A 23,420-nucleotide genomic window follows, 5' to 3' on the forward strand; every position below is an offset into this window, starting at 1 on the left:
TGCTGAATGCATAAAACCAGGGTTTTTTTCTATTTTTAGACAGGTGTATTTCCTCATCTGGCTCAAGGCACAAGAATCTCTGGTGCTACCAGGTCCTTCTTTTTCAGTGGCAGCCAATACTCACATCAACTTAAAGCTGCCAGGGACGGCTGTGGCCTGAATTGAGCTATCTGTTGGAGTAAATACTTTTTTTTCTAGATTAAACAAGGTATAAAAGATGCAAACACTAGGGTCTCGATCCCAAGAGAAACTCAGCATGCATAATCTTATTTAATTAAATCATTAAAAATGCATACTGGAAACGTTAGCCACATAGGAACCTACTGCTCAAACAAAACAAAAATGGTACATCTTGAACAGTTTAATAGAAGCTGTATGGGTTCTGCAGTCAGAATACTGCATTAGTCATAGTAGCCTTAATGGAAATCTTTAAATTATGTATCACACATAGCACGACATAAGCAGTCACTACTTAGGAAATCCTGGAACTAAGATGGTCCCTTCAAACTCATCTACAGAGCAGTCACTTCATTTGCCATTATTTAAACTTCTTTTTAATTGTTCCATGGCTCCATTTCTAACATATAATTCAAGCACAACAAAATAGAAAGATGCCTGATAAACACATCAGACTGACAAACATCAACAGAAGGTAAGTCGAGGTGCACAACACCTTCAGAACGCTTCTTTGTTCACTAGTAACAGCATATAATAAAAAATACCCTCAAAAAATCAAATTTGTGCCCCCCCAAAAAAAAGAATGGAACAATACACACTGCTTTTCTATAAAATGCAGAAAAGTTCAGAAAAACCTTCAGAACTCTTGTTTACCAGTAACAGGATAAAATAAACAAAATATCCCCCAAAAAATCAAATTTGTGCTCCAAAAGAATTGAACAATACTCACTGCTTTTCTATAAAGGCGAAACGATGAGAGAAGAAACCACAAACTTTTGCATGCTTTTGAAAGCTTTAAACCTCTAAGTTTCAAAAGCTCTCACATTTGAATACAACCTGCCACATTATTTACTGCATTTTGAAGAGAAAGGCAGCTGAAAGATATGCCAGAGAAGAGATTAAGCATTTGTCTGTGCTCATGGTTTATTTCACTACCAAACGTTTGTCACAGTGTAGGTAAGACAGCTTGCATGTGCATCCAAAGAGGGCTAAAGGCAGAATCCCAACACTCAAGAGTAGTTTCAGAAACAAGCTTTGGACCTTGCCCGTCCCCACTGCATCTCCAAGGAGATTCCAAGGTGAATGAATTTGAAGTTCCAAACAGATTGCAGTGGCGGTGAGGTGCTGGAAGGTCCTGAAGAGTCCAACCAATGTGAGCATTTCCAAAGCATAGGAGAGCAGACACTAGGCAGATGAAAGATGCAGCAACTGTGTGTTAGCTTGGATGTCTTGACTCAGACACTATCAGTTGCCCCTTGCCTACATTCTGCCGAAAAATCTCTCTGGAGGGAGGAATGAAGTCCTAGAGACAAGACTCCCTAGCAGTTCACTGGGAAGCAGCAATGCAAAATGGGCAAAGAACGTCATATCATATTTAAACATAGTCTCTTAGCTTAGAGACTTTTTTCAGCAGCTATGTTCCTGCTTTAGTCACGAAGAGGTGGTAGTTCTTGCTAGCAATTTAAATCAAGGAGGGTGGTTCCAAGACATGCCAGGGTAAAGGAAGTAATTTCTGTATTCTAGCACATTTAGATGGCAGAGGTTGTATTTCCCCAGGGAAGGGGTAGTAGTAAGTTTGCACTAGAGAATTCTGGAAGCTTCTATACTAAAAATCAAAACTGGAGAGACACAAAGGTATCTTATTCATAGAGCCAGAGGGCTTTCCAGGGACTTCAACCTGAAGCATAACGTGGTAATTTCAAACAGTTTTAATTTACTTCTACAAATCAGCTTTATTAGTTGATTTGAAGTCATTAGAGCGTTGCTTATTCTGACAGTTTCCGATTCAAAACCTGCTCCTACTAGAAGCCTGCTAACTCCACTGAAGGTTTACTGCCACAGTCGTAACAATTCAAACACTTTCATAAAACCGTGAGATCATTACAATCACTGTGACCCCTGAAGATTTATACACCCATTTCCTTTTGCATGTACATGTTTCCATGATCTTAAAATAACAATCAGTTGAACAGATTCACAAGGAAAACTTCAGCACAAGTGGAACTCCCTTCCCTCAGCATTCCTGAGGGAATTTATATTCCCTCCAGACAGGAATAATAAGTGAGAAATGTGGTATCATAAACGCTTGCTCAGCAGTAAAACAGAGCCTCTTCCCACACGTCAAAGATCAATGTTGTCAACTCTTACGACAATTATATGGCAGCTAGCTTAGGAAAGAAGAAATACAATACTCTGTTGGGGCACTGACCAATTAATACAAATATATCCAAATACGGAATTTAGTTTGATTTCTTGACAAAGAAAATGAGGAAAAAAAATAAAAATCAGTGGACAGTTCATAAACATGCTTAGCTTGAGTTTATATTTAGTCATTTTCTAACAACTAATTCAATGTAAAAAGTTGGTATATAGACATACATTGAAAATACTGCTAATGAGGAGATGACTAGAACCACTAATGTGCACATAAAGTAATGAAATATAAATTACTGTAAATGTAAAAAACTTTAGAATGTAAAAAATATATTGTAATGTACACTGTAAAAAAATTACTGAAAGTCTTTGCCTGAAACTGAGAATTTTTTCTTTTTATTATCACATCTATGATTTCATTTCTATCACACTCATTCCTTAACAATGTCTTCTTAAGAAGTACTTTCACATACTGAATTTGTTAATGTTTAACAAGACAGAATTTGTGATACTAAGCTTCATTTTGTTAGATTTAAGCTATGAAGAAATCTAAGGCTACTCAAATATCTTTGAACAGACTGAACAATTTAATACATCACAGAACCTGAAGCTGTGTTAAAAGACAAAAAGTCCCAAGACTTGTTACAGATCTTGAAAAGAAAACAAGCCTTCCTGCATTAAGATATTTTGAAGTTACCAGTGCTATTACACAAAATCAGAAAAAGCAATTTTAGGGCACGTATTTCAAAAAATTCTGCTCAAATAATACCTCTTGCAAGCTCAAACAGAAATTCTGCCAAAGTGCAGTGTACTTCCTACACTGTATTCACAGGGTTATTTGAGGTGACTTGAAAGGGCTATGACAACAAACAAAAACCTGACAAATGCCACAAGAAACAAGAAAAGTCACCATGATTAAATGAGAAAGTAATCCAACCAGCACCGTTTTTCAAGTGACATGTTTAACAAACAGACACAAGGCCTGTACACTGGATACTGAATACCATTTCACAAAGTGAAAACAGCGATTCATTTTCATAAAGCCAGTTCTCCTCAGGACGTTTCATCTCCTGTTGTTGCTTGATCTTCTATTTTTCATTTTTTTCTGCTTGAGTGCAATTATTCGGAAGTAGCTTTCACTTGGAATCTTTCTGTATTGCATTTGAGCTTATAAGCAGTTTGCATTGGCTATCCAGAAGAAAATTCAAGTTGCTAACTTCCCATGTTGTTAATAATGCTAAGCTTGAATACAAACCAGAAGCATCATTTTAAGCAAAGAGAAAATTGTTGCTGGCATCCAGCAACTGTTGCTATTGTCATTAAAATGAAGTATACTGGAATCATGTTAAACCTCTTCCAGAATAAATTTCTAACTAGGAAGCTAAAGCTATGACTCACAACTGCATTTAGACTAAAACGTAGTTTTCCTGTGTCTACAGTGATGTTTGAATTCTCTGGTAAAATGACTCACCATGGTTCCAAAAGGTATAGCTCTTGAAGCATGATAATAGATGGCAATGAAGTTAATGAAGAAGGCAGTTCCACACACCATTGCCGGAATAAGGAAGGCTCCGATGAACATCTGCTTTATCCATCGCCTTCCTGTAAGAAGTGACATTCCAATGGAATTGGTGAGATACAGTGTATTTTGCTTAAAAAGTTACCAGCAAGTTCTCTAGAATTTAAGTGTTTGACTTCTCCCCCCAAAAGGTGACAGAAATAACTAAAACATACTACATCCGTACAAGGGCCAAGAGCCAACTAACAGTTTCATTTAACTCCTAGCAACTCACAAGATGCAGCACGCCAGTTTATTCGGTCTGGTGTAAAGAAAGGAAAAAGGATCCAGTGTGAGAACATTTCAGCTGAACAACAGCATATGCTGACTAAACTAAGCTGGTCAAAGAAACCAAGGTACGACACCTGAGTGTATTGGCAAGCTGCAGGTTAGTGAAGACAGGAATAGCAGTGCTGGCCCTGCGCAGAGCCCACTCACACCCTGAGAGCTCAGCACTGCTCCTGGGACAACCCAGCACTAGAGGTGCTTTCAGGTAGCACCCGCTCCAGGTTGTCTTGACCTAACTAAGCTGACTTCATGAAAATTGGCATTAAGAAACTGGCTATCCCTGTTATAAAGCAGTTAATATACAGCTAAATTGAACTGAAACCTCTTCAGTTCTAGCTGGAACTAGATGATCCTCAAGGTCCCCTTTCAACCCAAACCATTCTATGATTCTATACTTAAATATAATACACCATAGATGCATCTGTAACATGCACTAAATAAAAAACAGTCAGAAAACTAGCATATGCTTTCCAAGACCATCGTATGTATTTTTACCATGAGCCAACAAAATCAGCATTTCATGGTTTGATACATATTTGATCTGCAGAACAAAATGCAAATTTGGCTCATCTGTACAGCACAGTACATTTTAAAATGGCAACTCTAATTTACCCAGGTCTTTTTTTTTTTTCTACAAATACAAGCCACATGAAAAGAATCATCTAACCTCCAAAGTCAGAGTAGATGAGAGTGCAGTTGAGACTGAATACTAACAAGCATGTCCTGCTAAAAATATACAATTTTCTTTTGTGAACTTAACAGGATTACTTTTTCTAAAGTACTGTAGAAGATACTATATATTGATTACTCTTTTATTGCAGCATAGGGAACGGATGAAGCTAGAGGACTGCAAGGATGTAATCGGTCATAACTCAGAGGCCCAGTGGGGAGCATTTGAAGACAACCTGTCCAAAGCTGTTATATCAATTTTATTGGGCTTCTGCTCTCTACTGACAGTCATTTTGAATTGGGTAAGTATATGTACTGGAAAGTAGAATAAACTCCTTTAAAAGATGCTATAAATGGTTTTCCTCAGCCACAATTAATGGTCTAGTAAGTTATGTATACTCATTCATTCCCCTGGTACCTATGGAGGAGTCATCCAGAGAAGATACCACAAGCTGTTTAACAGCTCGTTACAGAGAGGGAGAACTAATATGCTCTCTGGATGTCATGAGCCAAATGATTATATCCAAGAGTACAACAAGCAAATCAAAAGATACAACCGTTAATAGTCCTTTAGCTCTTATTGCTTGTAAATTAACCAAAGACTTTGGCTATCTTTAGTTAGAAAATGCAGCCAATATCGAATAGGAATAATACAAAAGTTAAATATACTCAAAATATTTTCTCTCTATGAAGATTTAAATGGATTCCATCTGAATAACCTAACTCCGTGAGGACACTTCTATATTGGTCCAAATCAGAAAACAGTAACCTCTCCGTTTAATAATTTAATGAAAATGCTGAAATACTAAAACAATTTACCTCCTTGTCTAGCATAAAGGCTTCCTCCAAAATATCCATTCACCGGCGATGTTGCAGCATAAACAAATATAGCTGTACTAAGCATTGAACCTCTCCTACAAGAAGTGATTTTTTTGGTAAATAAAACAGAAAACCAAACAGAATTAGAGGAAAATATTACAGTAAAATATGTACATTTAGCACAAGCAGTTATTTAATATTTTTAGGTAGTGTAAAAATTTGTAAACGCTTAAATTGTAAAACCGGCATAAGAATGAGAACTGTTTGTATCCAAAGCTTCAGGCCAAGTCTAAATCAATCTGGGAAAAAGAGTTTTGACATACTACATTCTTTTTAAACATGCAATTATTTTCATTGCAGTACAAAATCCCATCGCTGATCAAAATACTTAGACATTTGTGTGTCTGCACCTTGTGTATAAAGAACTGAACTATTTACATGGCATAACACTAAGTGTAAGACTCAACTATTGCATGTAAAAGGTCCTCTTTACTTAATATAAAGACCAGTATTAATAAAAATACACTGAGATTGTGAACGGTTTTTGCCACCCCTCAGAAATTAAGTTTTAAGATCAAAAATGTTCATCTTACAGAAAATGAGAAAACCTGATTTAGAAACTATAAATACTGTAATGAAGCCACAAATCAGCACGGAACAGTCCAATCAGAAGAGTTTAGTGATTTTTAAATTATTACCTCATTAAATGTTGGAGTACTCATTTTGGTGCAATTTTTCTGAAATGTTACAGACAAAGCTAATAACAGTCATCTCCCAATACATTTTTAAAAAGCCTAAGAATAGCAAGACATAAATGTTATTCATCAATAGAGCTGTTTCCCCATGTCCCTTTGCTACTCTTGGATAGCAGGAAGCAGCAGGTTTTCAGCCAGCTTGCTGCACTTTCTGCAAATTAGCTGTTCTGAGGTTCCAGACTATTGGCATTTTGGCTTTTCATGAATCACTACTGGATGCCTGCCCTACTCAAAAAAGTAATCTTTAGTACAACCAGCTCCATGACTACACGGATTGAACTAGACAAAAATACCTGCCGGTCACACACATACACACACTACAGGAGCATTATGCTAACACTTGCTTCTTAAAAAACAAAAAAGCAATAGTTCCATTTTAGAAAGCTACTGCTCAGACAGAAACCAATTTTAACACTTCTAACTTAAGACAGTTCAGAAACACTTGAAAAACCCTAGAAGACCACATCCAGCGTGAACAGACAAAGGTAAATCCAAGCTAACTGTAAAATGACCAGCAGGTGTTCTTTGGTATTATCTCAAAATTTTCTATTCTTGATCTTACTCACTTTTGTTTCAAATATTCTAATGGAAACACTTCATCTCACTGACAGACTTCTAGCTGACATCAGCTGCAAATCCCTATGATTTTTAACAGACCTGAAGAATGCTGACAGGCAACCATTCGTGTTTAAAGCATTTTCCACTCACATCACTGTTCTCCTAAACGTAGGAATTGTCTGGACCAATTGTTCCATTACACATTCAGAATTAAATTAACTTTGAAAGTGATATAAAGGCCTAATGTAATGAAGACTAAGTGCACGTATGTTTAAAAATCACTCTTCTGACACATTTTACAACTGCCATTACTGACTTGCAGCTTCCCTACAGCGCACAAACATTCTGAAACAGTTTCATTCCCTCCCTTAAAGGGATGACATGCTGTACAATTAAAAATGTGTAAGTCTATCCAAAAAGGAAACCACGGGGTGCAAGAGGGAGGAAATAAGACCACATGAGAAATTAAAATATGCCAAGATACTGGTACTATAGAGTGGCTTTTTAAACACACCATTAAAGAGTAGCTAAATTCAAAACCAAGAGTTCTCTCTAGTGGCACATTAGAAGTATTACAACTTTTTAAAATCTAGTTACAGGTGATTTTCAAAGGAAAATAGAACAGAGATTTGAAATGTCACTGCTTGAAACAAAGCACTTGTAAAATCAATAACCTTCCCCTCAGTATCCAAACTACAATCACTACAGAAACATAAGCTGTCCATCCAGGACACTAAAAATCTCACACAGATAAAAGGTAAAAAACTATGTGAAACACAAGTGGTATGTTAAATTTCAATTTGAGTACTTTTGTTTGTTTTAAATTAATTCTCTCCAGTCAGAACCACAGCCCACCTACTGCTGGAGGTTTTAGCTGCAACACATGCTGAACACCGTGTGTTCGAAAGAACTTAAGAAATGCAATCTCCATTCCTGAGAACACTTGTGGATAAGACTGGCTCAATGCACGGTCAGCAGTAAACTGGACTATTCACAACACTGCACACCCCTACTTTGGTCTTTAATAGGACAAGACAGGGAAAACAGACTAGGAAATGCAGTAATATCTTGACACTCCAGATGACATCAGGAGTGAAATATGTACCTTTTAACATTTATTTCCCGTATAGTCTACCCATGATGCTGCAGAACAACAAATTAATTTCACAATGAATCATGTGAAAAGCAAGCATTCAAAAAAAGCAAAATTAAAGGAAACCAACTCACATGGTAAGTTCCATTGCAACTTAAAGGAACCCTTCTGAATACTACATCTGATCAGAAGATAGAGACACTCAAATACTATTCCAGGCCACTTAGAACATTATTTTTTGTAATTATTTTGTTAATTTAAGCATTTACATGCAGAAGGCATGGCACAATTATACTTACTCTGTGTATAAATCTTCTATCATTGCAACAACAATGACTATAAGAGACACAGCAAAAATCTGACAGCCAGAGCCAATAAGCGATGAAAATATTAGAGGATGACTGGATGGTCTAAAGACATCTCCATGGACCTGTTTCCACCCATACTCATCACCTAGATCTCTGTCCTAGGAACAACAACAAAATGTTAAGTCATTACAGTTAATGGCAAACACTCAGGCTAAATTAAAGGTTTGATTTATTAAAGTAACTTCAAGTGTAAGTATGTCTTTTCTCCTCAATGCATCAAATCTAGGAGAAAATTTTACTTTTCAGACGCTTATGAAGACAACAAAAATTGCTGCCTTAATGTATGATGGAGCAAAATCTATCAGATTCCCTCCCTGTCCCTAAAATCCACTGAAGTGCTTAGAAGTATGCACAAGCTTCTGTTACACACTCAGAATGGACATCATTTAACCTGTGTCTGGATATGAACATCAACACAGTGACTACAGACAAAATTCTCAGTTGAAACCTAGAAGCACGTTATAAAGAAAACCAGCAACGCTTTCAAAACACGTAAGGCAGTTTTCTGTCGAACCAAAGAAAGCCATTTAGAGCTGCTAACACAATGAATATACAAAGAGAAAACAATGGGCCTCAAAAGAAAGCAATTTTAAAGATCTTACCATATCATCCATTTCTTCCTCCTTGCTGTATCGTGCATAATCTTTTCGCAAAGTTCTCATTAATATCATAGACACTAGGCCAACCAGAAAGATCACCATCATAAAAGAATTGAAAATTGAAAACCAGTGAATCTACAAAAAGAAAACAAAGCCCTAAGGTTTAGAACTGTCAATGTGTTTCAAATTAGTTCCAATAAGGATAAACCGTTGCCTAGCGGGAGAGCTTGTCAGCACTAGCTAAGTCACAATAAAACCATATTGTAAGTAACACTACATTTGTAGAAAGTCCCACTAAAACTGGCCTGTGAAACAGTATGCATAAAGCTTTTCAAGCCAAGCTTGCTCAGGACAAAGTTATCACAGCTTAATTAAGCACCAGCAAAGTTCAAACAACCGGCTGCACATGCTCCCTGGGTAAAGGAAAGGCAACACAATGCACTGCTGCCTTCTAGAAAAGAGCTTTAAGTAGTAAGAGAGGCACACTCAGCCAAAAAGCCAAAGGCACTGCTGCTTTGCACAGGACTAAAATGCACAGCAGCATTATTTTGCCTCTGACAAGCACATCCTTTGCTTTTCACTGAGCCCTGAACAGAATCCAAACCCTCTAATTCCAGAAAGTAGCATAGCTCAGTACCCTTAAGGAGATTACAACCACATGTTTAACCATCACAACTGGTGTTGCCACTCAGTTTAGGCTAATACTTTTTCCTTCACATTTACTTCAGTAAAAAGCGTGCATATGACCAGCTGCAGTTATTCACCTCACAAGTTGTACAGTTGCATCCCTGAAACCTTGTTGTTTCCAATCATGTGAATTTATTTTCTTGAACTGCCTTGTATTTGATGCTGGCTTGAAGCTTGCGCATTTACTGAAGCACTCTGAAAAACTGGAGCCGTACTGCTTGAGTTACAGGACTACCACTTAAAACTTACAGTTCTAGACTTGCCTGTTTCATCGTCCCAGTATACCTGGGAAATGCACAAGTTCAAAGATGTCATCCAAAAATTCCACGACACCTTCTGAACTAAAGCACCCATTTGAAAGGGGTATTTAGAAAGGCTATCTGTCTTAAACCAATACATACTCTGTGCTGAAAGAAAGATGGGTCAAGATACTTGTCAAATCTGTCTTCAAACTTCACATCTGATTTCTTCCATTTCACCTAAAGAGAGAAAAGTTCACACTTGAAAGGCTCATTATAACATGTTCAGCTATATTCATGTGCAGAAACATAAAACACACTTTAAAAATCATCTGCTTCAGGTATTTTCCTCACTACAAATCTCATGACAATGGACAACTGATGTTCTTATAGCCTGATACCTATAGGTAAGACGTAGAATGATCAATAGTCACCTTGCCTCAGGGATCTCATCTTATCTAGGCTCATCTTTAAGAACAAGGAAGATTCAGTCTTGCACTGACTCGCCTGCCTCTAATTGTCTCTGTAAGGCTAACCAAAGATGCAAACTTCCATTTGTCAAACACAACAAACTTTTTACATGATTGGAGAAGGAGTTTGTGAAGATCCTCAATACCTAAGATGCTAAAACCAAAACACATCAATCCCTATTTTTCAGTTTTATTATGTGAATAGTTTAAAGTAGATACTATGACAGGGCAATACCTTTGAAAAATCCTCACAGAATTGCTAAAGACTTGAGAACAAAGGCTAGAGAAAGAAAGTATGTTTAAACAATACTCAGGAATGATGTGCTAGAAAGCAAAGGACATAAACTGAGATACAAGCTGGCTGGAAGTGAACTGGATAAAAGATGGACCCTAAAAGACAGGCGTTAAAACTTTAAAAGGTACAAGCCAGAAGCTGCAGCCTAAAATCTGTAAGATCACGGGATTCTGCAATCTAAACACTTCAACTGCCACTAAATAACTGACATCAGCTGAAAAAGTGAACATTTATGGCCCTACTCTCACAGGGTAACAGCATATTACTGCTATCAGCTACTCCACTAGCTGCAGAGAACTGCTTTGGATTTGGAGGATTTAGTAATGATCTGCACAGTAATATAAAATGGTAGCACAAAGTATTTTTCAGAACTTTTGCAAGACTGGTTTCATTTTAAGTCTTAAATGCGATTTCAGAAACTAAAACACAAATGTACTTTTTTTCTTTTCCAAAAGCATGCCAAGATTAGGAAATACCAGGATTTTTAGTGATCTTGAAAGAAATGCACCTGCTTTGTGCATATCTTTTAAAAACACATGACAAGGAACTACCCTTACTCTTATTCAACATGGAAGAAAGAGTATAAATGTGGATTGGATATCCCTGGGTGCACCACAGCCCTGAGACATAGTAAAAACCCAAAGATTCAAGTATTGCTCACTTTGAGTTATGATATTAACTAACATTCTTGAGTTCAAATTACAATGTTGTTCAAGATCAGTAGCTGAAAACATTAGCAGCTTTCAACATGAAGCAGATACATTTCTCATAGAAGCATCTGCCACTAAGAAACACAGCTTAGAACAAATCCACCAGAGACAATCGGTGAATTAAACACGACACGTGCCGGACCAGCAGTTGCCCAGTGGCACCAACAGAATTGGGTAAGTAAAGTCTGGAGCTCAGTACACTAAAAAGTGTTTTAGAGGAACACCTAATGTTATTTTCATTATTGGCAGCTACTCAGTGCTGTCCACCCCAAAAGTGGCAGAGCGAATGGATTTTACAAAGCTGATGGAATTTGAAACAGAAAACTTCAAAACTTCTGCTGTCAATTTTGCAGTAGAAATAGGTAGCTTTGTATACATGTTAATTCTAGAAAGCACATATAAAACCCAACTACCTGCGTTTCAAACTATACAACTTATTCAGCACGAGGCAAATGTACTAGTGGCAAGAACATCCTCCAAAATCTTATGCTGACACCTACTGCTAACACATTGTAGAAAAGCAATGTATTAAGAACTAGTTTCAGTATACAAATGTGGTGAACACGAGACGTGAACCATTACAGATTTAAGTAACATCAAATTACTGATGAAAAATGAAAAATTTAATTGGTTAACTCAAAGCAGCAAACATTGTTTATTCGTTACCTTTTATCATTGAAAATTGAATATAATAGCAGAGGGCTTCAGAGAAAACCTTACTAATAAGGTTATATGAATAAGACAAATTTCAAAACAATTGCAAAAACAAAAGAAACTTCGATACTGACTGCTTGGCAAGGTGTGAAGGCTTACAATGGCTTCTGGTCATAGCTCAGAATCCATTTCACATCTATGGTACAAATGTCAGAGGTCCAAACATTAAGAAAATGTGGACCTACAGGGGTCCTCTATACTTCTCATCTCCCTACCTTTGGGGACATCTTCCTTTCCCACCAAAACATTTTTCAGTAGATTATAGGAGCTTCAGTTTGTTTGAAGTGTTTCAAAAACCATAATTTTATATTTAATCTTAATAAACCTAACAAGGCTTTTCAGTAACGAAAAATAAGTATTTGAAGGAGTGAAGATGCATCTTACTCTAATATAGCCTGACATACCAATACACAGCTGCAGGTATACAAGTACGTATTTCGGAACCATTTCACCAGGTAGCATTTCTTATTACAGATGCATCACCAAATTACTTACCGAATATGACATCTGGATTTTTGTGTTTGGTACCAGTTTCACCTTTCCTTCGCTAGTCAGGTTGACATCTACAATTCTATTTCCATTGTAACCAATTTCAAGTTTTTTGTAAGTCCAAAGGTAATAATCTTCTCCATTTTCATCTGCTTCTCCAACAATACCTGCACAGGAAACAAGTGTAAGTATCTATTACAGGCATGCCTTTGGACTATTCTGTAATTATTTTTCTTAAATACACATTACAGAAGTTTTGCAAGGTAAAAAACCAAAATAACTACAGTAAAAAGAACACAGAAGACCTTATGCTCTTCTATTTAATACCCAGATAACACCTTCAACCCACAGGTATCTGCAAGAAGCATTTTGTAACAGGTTTAAAAGAAAAAAGCATGCAGCTACAAACACTGTAGAAGAAAGAGAAGACACAATAACAGCTTCTCTTAGTTTTATTTGGAATTCTTACCAGATAACTAACTGGCTGAATACAGATTTAATTTCCAGGAGCAGAATTCAGCCACGACCTCTACATTTTTCCCATCTCTCTGTCCTGGTTTTGGCTAGAATAGTGCTCTGTTCTGTATTTTGCATGGAAACTGGTATGAGAAGAACGCTGATAATATACTGATATTTTTAGTTGTTGCTAGGAAATCAAGGACTTTTCAACTTCCTCTGTCTTGCCAGTGTACAGGTGCACAAGATGCTTGGTCATGGACCCAATTTGGCCAGTGGAACATTCCATATTATCCCTCATCATGCCCAGTATATAGATGAGGTTGGCCAGGAAGCTCTTGCTCTCTCTTTCAGGATTGCAGTTTCAGGATTTCTCTCCTCCAAGATCACTAGCCAGGAACAGGCTGGGCATTGGTTGGCAGATGGTAAGCAACTGTACTGTGCATCACTCGTTTCTATATTCTATTATTATTATTATAATTACTGTAATTTCATTTCAATTATTAAATTGTTTTTATCTTAACCTACAAGTCTCCTTTCCTCTATCCCTCCAGCTGTATCCCCCATCCCCCAGGGAGGGAGAAGGGTAGGTGAGAGGCTGTGTGGTGCTTGATTGCCAGCTGGGATTAAAGCACGACATTCTCTCATTTGCACACAGGTTTCCAATGCTTGACAAGAATGATAGGTTTTTTACTACTCTCTCTGATACCTTCATTGAAAAATTCAGGAAGTTACCATTTGTTCAAAGATTATTATCATCTCCATTATGGAAAGCTGCTTAGATGTTCCTGGAGCATCAGAACTCAACTGAAATCAGTATTAGCCACGATTAAGTTCTTACTTTTCAATAAATTACTACAAAAATTCCAAAGAACGTACTATGCTGGGGGGAGTTGGGGGGTGGGCAGGGAAGTCAAGTCTAGCAGTCACTAAGTTCGTGGGCTATAAGCATCATCTTTCATGTCAAGACCATCAAGCCAAAGATCACAAACAAGGTGCAAAGCTGCAATAAAAGCAGCACTCAAGATATACAAGGGTGGAGGGAGAGGAAGAAGGTGAGGGCTGTGAACAGGTTATCACAAAGCAGCAGGTATAGGAACAGCAGTTGTGTACTACCTGTGCTTTTTAATTTTCAAGGTGGTATTTTCCTGTCATGTTTTTCACTCATACTCATCTGTCAGGGTTGCCTCGTTTATGCCATCCACGTGAAATGAGCCAGTTTGTGCCTAGGCCACACAGCCTAGCACCTGGCATAGCATCTGTTCCCATGGCAGTATCCAAACTCACAAGAGTACAGACCTCTAAACTACTTAAAGGACGTTCTGATCAACTGCTGCCTGGAGGAGTGAACTAACACAGTGCTCCATATGCTCACGGAGATCTTCTGAAACACACACAGTCAAGCTCAGCCACTCCACTGTGGGACAGCAACTCAGGAAAAAACAGAAAAAGGAATAATTTTATCTGAATGCACTTGAAAAAGGCATGGTTGCCTTTCTCAAGTCAGAAAATAGAAGTTTAACCCTTCCTCAAACAGAAGTCTCAAGTCATCACCTTTAGTTATCAGCAGCGAAGTTATTTTATGCCTAGTCTTTACTGAAATTGGAGCACTCCTTACAGGATATTTTGAGGATTTCCTAAGGAGAATCTCAGATATTAACAATTGTATGTACGACTTTGACATCAATAAGTCTCACCAAGATGGAAAACCATCAAGAATGTAAAATGTGAGCTTAACTAAAGTTTGTCAGGAGACAGAAGTACCACAAATCCACCTGGATGAACCCAGAAAAGTGAGTGGCTTGCTTTAAGAACAGAATTAAAGAGAAGTTGCCTAGAATTCTCAGTAAACATTAACACCACCTGAATCCTTTTATTTTAAACTCTTCAGAGAATATCTGCTTTCCTGTAGTAGCACAAAAAAAGGGACTCTAGCCATTTATATTTAGGGAAACATTTTAACCTGCCTAGAAGACACAAGTCAACGATTTAAAAATAGTGGATTGGGCGATACTGTACATATACTAAGTACTGGCTAGTAGGGTTCTCAGGGAAGGTAATCCAAATTAAGTGGACCAACATGATAGCCTTCACATAGTAACAAAAAAGCCATTTTAGCACAAAGTATTTTTAATGAGATAGGGTAAGCAGTTCTGTACATTATCTTAATTAAAAAAACCCAAACAAACAACAAACAACTTCTCAGCATTCAGAGTATTTCAAAGATAATTATTCAGGTTCTTACTTCCCTGTAAGGGTAAACACCTTAATGTTTTTAATTACAGTTTCTGAAATTAACACCTAGGCAACAACACTCAATCAAGCAAAAGGCAGTAGTTTTCCTTAGTATTTCTACCACCACATTTCATGGTACTAGGTAAGTCTGTACAATGCAGCCAAAGACACCGATAAGCTGGAGTAGTCATGTGCATCACTCATGCCATATTCGTAACAGAAATATTTATAAGAAATACTGTTCAGTGAGCTTTAAGTTTTAGGCAGCAATTGGAACCTGAGATGTTCCTACTGTTGAACAGAGAGGCAACAAACCCAGAATTCGTGCAGATAAGATATATTCACAGTTTTCTAAACTATACTTTGAACTCAAAAGGTCAGAAAGACTTTTTCAGACTTGCAGCTAAACATTTCCAATCAGTTCAAGCACATCCACTACCTTCTCAGCCTCCCATCAAGAACCGATTCATTTTTTGGAACAAAACTCAGGGTAATCTTGGCTGACCAGTCTGCAGAACTACTAGCTTTACCTAGCCCTTGGGAGACACAGACGAAAATCATCAGCTTTCACATGTGATATCAACTTACACCCTTGCAAAATCTTATGAGCACTTAAAATGCTGCAGTCATTTACTAAGTATCACAACTTGAGGTCCTGGTTCCAAAAAACTACCAAAATCAGCTTCTCAATATCATACAAGGATGATACTTAGAGTCTAGATGTTTGTTCGCTGTAGCATTAGGAATGACTTTTTGTGGCTACAAAGCATGCTGCTGAAGAACATGAACACTGCAATTCCAGTAAAACAGATTTTTCAGCTGGGAGCATAATATCTAATCAGTCTGTAGAATATTTAGTAAGTATAATTTTTCTTTGGTATTTGAAATGATAAAAAAAAAGTTCACAAATAAGATCAGAAAAATTAGTGCTAAAAGAGTCTCCACGACTTGCTAGCCACACAGGACTCCAAAGTAGTCAGCTTAGCATTTGCCATCCGGGTACAGCCTAATGCCTACGTAGCTGCTACTAGTCGAGAAAACCCATTCATTAATCTTTTGCTGAAAGGTCAAAAGCATAAAAAATATGGCAGCAACAACTGTCACTCACACATGCCCTTCAAAAGCCTACCAGCAACAGTGCAAGAAGTAAAGGCAGTGCAGATTAATTAGGGTCTACCTCAAGCCTGGCCACAGAGCTGTTACACACACTAAACAAATCAGCTGAAAAGAACAAATATGATGTATGAATACTTCTATCAGGCATTATAATATTATCTCTAAAAAACAAATACTTTTTTTTTTTTTTTTTAAAAAAAGGCAAGAGCCTACCAGATAGATAGATAGATAGATACAACAAACTAGCATTACTGGCTGGGGCTCATGGTTCATGACACAGCTACTTTTTAAAATCAACTAAAACAAAGAGCTAAAAACCTCTACCCTCTGTGTGGCTTGAATTGTATTTTTGTAGGTCTTGTGGAATTTTATTTTTGGCAGTTTTACCACTTTCACAGAACACAAGCAACAACGACAGACCTTACCTTAACAATGCATATTGTGGTGCCTTTCAAAAAGGGAGATTAGGGTTTGGGCTGATTGCTACCAGTACTAAATGCAATCTGCAGAGTACGCTATGCTGGGTATGTGATCACAGGTCACAAGGAGTAACAAAAAACAGAGCTTAGGAGACAATGGCAATAAGGACACATTTTTTTGCTCAGGACATAAACACTTCTAAGGTCAGATTAATAATGCTCACAAAGAGTAATTTTAAGAACTGTATAGGAATAAGTAAAATAAACCTCACACAATCACAGACTGCAAATGCGAAACTGTTTAAAAATGCTAAATTACCATAAAAGTAAATCAAATAGCTTTTGGTTTAGTAAAGAACACAAGAACTAGCAAAATAAAAGTTTAAACATTGATAAAGTTTTATGAAAGTTGTTATTCATTATTATGTTACATGCACGTTATAGCTGACCTATCTAATTACCACTCACTTGAACATTTAAAGGAATTTCACCCTAAGAACTTGGTATTATTAAATTGGTGCTTGAGAAACAAAAACAGCTTTTCACTGTTTTTTTAAATTCACTAATACAAGCCATCCTACTGTTCTTTCAATGCAATAATCCTTCAACTTATTTGTATTATTTGGTTACATAAGTTCCACATACTTGTGAGACTCTTGTAATGAAGCTTAGTCATCAAACGGCTCTATGAAACGCACCAGCATAGGACTCCCGTAGCTGTAATTAAGTTGTTTATGCATAATATCACTCACCCCATATTGGCAAGTCATCAATATACATCTGGTACCAATAGTGATTTTTGATAGCATACACAAATGCATCTCTTCTCCCCTTGTCCAAGTCTATTTCACAGTAAGTGGTCTGCATCACATCGTCTGCAAAATAAATTCAAGCACTGTTAATGATTTATTAATGAGCTGGCTCAAAGCAAAGGCAAATCAAGCAAATGGAGCAAAGGACATTGCTGGGGTCTTTTGGCGATCCTCAGACAGGTAACAAAAAAAGAACATTTTAAAAGGAACCATTAAAGCAGCAACAGAATTGTTTTTGTAATTCTACTCCTCCACGTGCAGAAGCTTCCCAGGGAAGGGAAGGATGAGGAAAGGTTTCAATGTATCCTTTTGCTATTCCACTCACACTAAATTAGGAGCAATTAGCTGACGGCAGCTTGACCTGGACAGACCATGAGATCTCTCTAACAAGAGGTATGAAACTTTCAATGAATACCTAAAAATTGTGCATGATACCACCTCTCTATTTTCATATAATCAGGCTCACTTACTAAGAATATTGTCTGTAAACCCTAAAACTTTCTAAAGTTCTCAGCAACTTTCAAGAGAGTACCATAAAGGAATAAAAAAAGCAATCAGGGTAAATGTAGAAAAAAATGGACAGAAGATAAAAATAAAAAGAACATACAAGAGGCTGCATTTAGAAATAAAATAAATGCATCCCTCTGAGCCAGAAAGCTGTTTTCCCCCATCTACAGTTCTTAAGTAATGCAGTTAGCAGCTGTTCTTTTACATCCCAATTTCCCTCCCTAATTTTTCCTTTCCAACTGAGAAAAAGACAAAAGGCCTCCTATTTACAAGAACTGAGGCAGCAACAGATTTACAGACAAAAATCCCCCATCCACTTTGGTAAATATTTTCACTCCGCAAACAGTGAACATTAGTGAACATTAATACCAGTTCCCCTTCTCTCCTCTGTTTTGTCATCACTGGACTGGAGGACCCATTTCTAGTGCATAAGATTAATTTGTGCCCCAAGTACAGCTCTAATCTGCATCAAAATTCAGTCTACTTTCTCTTAATACGCTAACTGCAACATAAAAAGCAAATCAAATCACCTGCACAGAAAAAGCATCAGCAAGTAAAACATTTCCAAGACAAAACATTATTTCTCTGATAACGACAATTTGTCAATGAAAATATGCACAGAATGGCTAGTCAAGCAAAACTGAAGCAAAGTCTGGTGAAGCAACACCGTGGGGAAGCAGAGACCAGCAGTCCTGCACAGCGGCAGTGATTTCCTATGGCGCTGGAGAAAAACTGCTGCTGGCTGCATCTCTATCTTATTTCTTATGAAAACCTCAGTATTTTGTATTTTTTGTTTCTTCTAAGACCTAATGAATACACTGAGCTTCATTTTTTTCACTGAAAAAAAATATCCTTTTCTAGATCATTAAGCAACAGAAGTTTTGCTGGGGAAAAAAGAGAGTAACAAAACCATTCAAGTCAACAAGTGGCCCAATAAGACTTTTAGACCATGGATTACATTTTCAGGGCCTGCACTGGCATATTCAGGGAAGGGAAGCCATCAAAGTTTGCACCACAGTGAAACACACACTTACAAATCCAGGCCTCAGTTTCCATTTATGCCTCTACTGAGCTGGATCCTATACTTTTTGCACTAGGCTCCCCCAAAAAAATGCTTCTGCTTGACACCTTTCCACTTTAACATATTTTTCTTTTGAGTCATCTTGGTATTTATTAATTTTTTTTAAAAAATTTAAAAATCCTATCTTCTGGATTTGTTGCTAAGGAGGGATTAATTCTTTCCAAAACACTCGGCACTTTATTGTCATGCTCCGGCAGTTTCATACAATATTCAAACAAAGGATAACACCTTTCTAGTGTTAACTGTTTTAGCTCACATAGGATTGTTCAACACCTGAAGGCCAAACAGAAATATACTGTAAATTTAAAGAAGGGTAAAAAAGAAACTGGTAGAGGCTGTTAAAGGCAGCAACATTTAGCGCCAGAGCAGAGAAGTTCTACAGGCCTAGGGAAGTTCTACAGGGGCCAGGCTGGGTTTAGGTGGCTCTCTCCTTTCTGGTTCACCCTCACACAGTGGTACTAGCACAGTCAAAGGACAACACAGGGACAGGAGCAAGTGCTGTTAGTGAAATAAAAATCATACTAACTACAAGCACCCTATTTAGAGACCTTTCCCATTCCATTTTATAACCTGAATATAGCAGCCTTTGTTTGCAGTTACTAGACAAAACAACTTTGGTGTTAGATTGTATCCTATTACCACCGTGTTCCACAGGCTTTTGGGCCCCTGGAATTTGCCACATTTTGGGGTTTGGGTTTTTTTTTAATTACTAGCTGAAATGAGACACTCTGCATCTAATGCTCTAGAATGGAGACAGTACCTTTTCCTACTGTAATTAAAAAAAATAAAAATCAAAACACCCAACAAAACAAATATCACTTGAAGTGACTGCACTGACATCCAACCAGGCTGCAGATAGCAGCACGCCACCAAAAAACTGTCTCCATCCAAAACCCCAGCAGAATCATAAGGAAAAACCTCATTTCTTGCACAAAACATAGGACTACTTTACACATGGTGTATGATTTCACCCTCAGCCATACTACACTGTGCAGTTCCTCTCACCTCACCCCAAAACAAGTGAATGAAGGCAAAAAGGAATGAGGACAAATGCTCCTTTCTCCAGCCACTGAGAACGCTGAAGCTGTTGTTTAATTACAGGACAGGATTAGATGGTCAAGTTTAAAAGCACTGTGTTAAAGGATCCAATGAAAGCAGCTTAGCACAGCATTCAGTGGCTCTGGAAGCTGAGGGCTACTTCTGCACAGCTTTACCAGATGTGAAGCTCTGCATATGTTAGTTCTTATCCAAGTTATGGCTGTGTGTGCATCCAAGAGGAGGGTGAAGCTAGAGGTATGTTTGGTGTTGTAGCTATGTAAGGGATGTCAAAAGAGGGTCATGTCTGCCATAAAACACAGCTCCAGTAACCTCAATAGCACATTAAGCAAATTTTAAAAGGGCACGAAAGCAAGACTCATTACAAAAGCAGACGCACTCATGCCACATTTCAAACTGCCCGCCAACAGCCAGATCAACTGGGTTTTCTTCTATCAGACAAATCATGTAAAACCTCACTGAGCATCATCCCCAGCATCTGTCATACTTCCTAGAGATGTTGCAGAAAGGTTGGGCAAGGAGTTCTCACAAGTACAGTCATTATTTAGTAACATTTCTAAATTAGTGCAAAATGCAAGTACATTGAAAAAACATTTTCCCTTTTAAATTCATCCTCTCTAATTGGCATTGTATGGCAATGTCAAAAATGGATTTTCTAATTGAAGTCTCTATGATTCCAATGTTCAATACATTTAGTAATTTGTCTCAGGTGTAACGTAGAGGATGTAAATTCAAATGCTCAAATAAAGAACACAATACATTACACAGAAAACATTATTAGTCTAGATTTAGCTTGACAAGAATTAAGCCAACTGAAAACCTGAAGTTATATTACAATACAAGGGTATGCTAAAAATCCATTGCTTTCTTCATAAAGATATTAAATACATATTTGAGACCTGCAATATAAGAATAACATTGTTCACAGTTGTAACAGAAGGGAAATCCAGCTATCCTGCATGGTCGCAGGTATCTTTTCATATGACACATTTTTAAATAAATAAAAAAGAAACAGTTCTTCATGGGTTCTTGAATATCCTGTAGATTTGCCCCATCACCACTACAAGCATTCAAGTGTAAACTTCCGTTCTCAGAAGAATACAGTTTTGCAGAGCCAGAATTTTCTTATTCTGCTTCAAAAATACAGGCAAGGTCCACCAGTTCAACTGACAGTTTTACTTACACAGTCTACAGTATTTTTGTTACTGACAGTGCAGCCTAAATAATTCTTTGAACATTATGAGCAACTTGCAGTTTCCCACTTACCTGCTACTGCTGTCCAATTATGTTGCAAAGGGAACTGCATTTTACTGCGGAAGCTAATTTATTAGACCAATTCTATTTCCCTTTTACTAATTCCAGAGGATAAAACTCTAAAAGTATAAAATCCAAATCTAATTTAATTTTGCAAAGTCTTAGGACACTTATTTAAAGGGGAAAAATACCTGTAATTTTAAGTCTTTCCATGACCCTGAACACACGGGAGGAAAAACATCATTACCTGTTAACTCAGATCTGATTCACATATTCATGAAGAAAATCTGTACAATCTGTAGGGTCATGTCAACACGGTTAGGTTTTTAAATACATATTCAAACATGATTATTGAAATGTACTTGAGCAGCAGTTCATTATTTCAGCTGTAGATATAAGATACTCAACACTCCTTGAAGCCATATCTTTTTCTCAAGAACATATTCTATTGGCACCAAAACATAAGCTTCTATTTGTTAATAAAAACAACCACAACACAAATCACCAACAAATCTGTTTCAATTTCATTGCAGCAACTTCTGGACCACCAGTACAGAGGTAGGAGCATGGATCAATCCCAAGATAAAAATCCATCCATTATGAAAAAGAAAAATTCAATTCCATTGATATAATTCAGTTACAATTATTTTTTTAAAAGAGTGAACAGTACTTCAGCCAGGAACAAGATCTACGATTGAAGAGTCACCAAAAAACTCTGCTACCATCACATTTCAACAACCAAATTGGAAAAGAATCCTTTATACAAATTTTAAATTTTAAGGGCTGGTCTATGATATTTAGATTTTCCTACATGCATTTGATTGTACTGGGTTTGTGACAGCTTTTAAGGCTGTGAAAAAATGAGTATCAGATAGCATTCCTTAGCTCTGCTTCTTTTATTTTTAAAACCTGCATATCAAGTGGATTTGTATTTCAACAAGTTTCACATTATTTTATATTAAGTAAGTACTAATAACTACCGCTACTAATAATTTATACTTGTTACTCTGAAATTTGAAAAAAACAATATTTTAATACTTTCAATAGCCGATTAAAGACTAAACCAGAGCTGACTCCCATTCAGGTTTCACTTTGTGGATCCACTGCTAGAAACACCAAAGCACCTCCTGATACATAAGCTGCTGGATGCCAGTTAACAGCAAACAGATTATTGTCTTCATCTTTTATCCAGAGGACACAGACTGTAAGGAAAAAACTAGCAGTGCACATGGACAGCTTCCCAGATCACGTACATATTCATCAAAAGCTGCCATGTACCATCTGCTTTATAGAAAACATCTGACCCACAGCCACTTCGGTTAGGAGGTAAATTCACTGCAGGTCCAATTCAGGTTATCAGAGAGCCAATGGGTTAATAATAAATAAATAATTTTTTAAAAAGCAAAAGGAGGTGAATGAAGTGGAATTCCCTACCTAGTGAGAAATGTGCCAGCATGTAAATCACCGATACTTACAAGCCAAAACCACAGTATTCCCTTTGAAATCCCTACTCTTCTGTATCTATTTTTTGAATGACACCATGCCCAGTTTGGCAGAATTTACCTCAACATAGCACCTAGAAAGCAACAAGAGGTGCAAACAAGGCTTAAGGAAAACAAGAGCCATGAAGACAACAGAGAAACTAATATGGCAGAGATGTAATAAAACCCAAAACAATCACAAGGTACAAACAACACAGCACACTTCCACCATTCCGAATTCATGTTAGTCTGGGATGATTTTGGTGCTCTCTAGTTCTGAATTCCAAAAGACTTAAATAGGAATGGTATCAATTTCTACGCACTGAGAAGCTGGACTTCAGCAAGGCATTTGACACCGTTT

At 37.3% G+C, this 23,420-nt stretch overlaps 1 protein-coding gene across 1 annotated transcript in view; it reads right to left on the bottom strand.

The window, feature by feature from the left end:
• The window catches only part of TM9SF3 (transmembrane 9 superfamily member 3), a gene marked incomplete at its 5' end in the record, with an annotated part of 30,229 nt that extends 12,486 nt beyond the window's left edge, over positions 1–17,743 (bottom strand). The window contains 7 exons of the mRNA XM_009870215.1: positions 3,803–3,933; positions 5,666–5,760; positions 8,371–8,537; positions 9,042–9,173; positions 10,127–10,204; positions 12,649–12,809; positions 17,621–17,743. Of these exons, the coding sequence (XP_009868517.1) occupies positions 3,803–3,933; positions 5,666–5,760; positions 8,371–8,537; positions 9,042–9,173; positions 10,127–10,204; positions 12,649–12,809; positions 17,621–17,743 (887 nt within the window). The remainder of the gene's footprint in view (positions 1–3,802; positions 3,934–5,665; positions 5,761–8,370; positions 8,538–9,041; positions 9,174–10,126; positions 10,205–12,648; positions 12,810–17,620) is intronic.
• Between the last annotated feature and the right edge of the window lie 5,677 nt (positions 17,744–23,420).

The sequence above is a fragment of the Apaloderma vittatum genome, unplaced genomic scaffold (genome assembly GCF_000703405.1).
Source record: "Apaloderma vittatum isolate BGI_N311 unplaced genomic scaffold, ASM70340v1 scaffold38935, whole genome shotgun sequence".
NCBI classification, from domain to species: Eukaryota; Metazoa; Chordata; class Aves; order Trogoniformes; family Trogonidae; genus Apaloderma; species Apaloderma vittatum.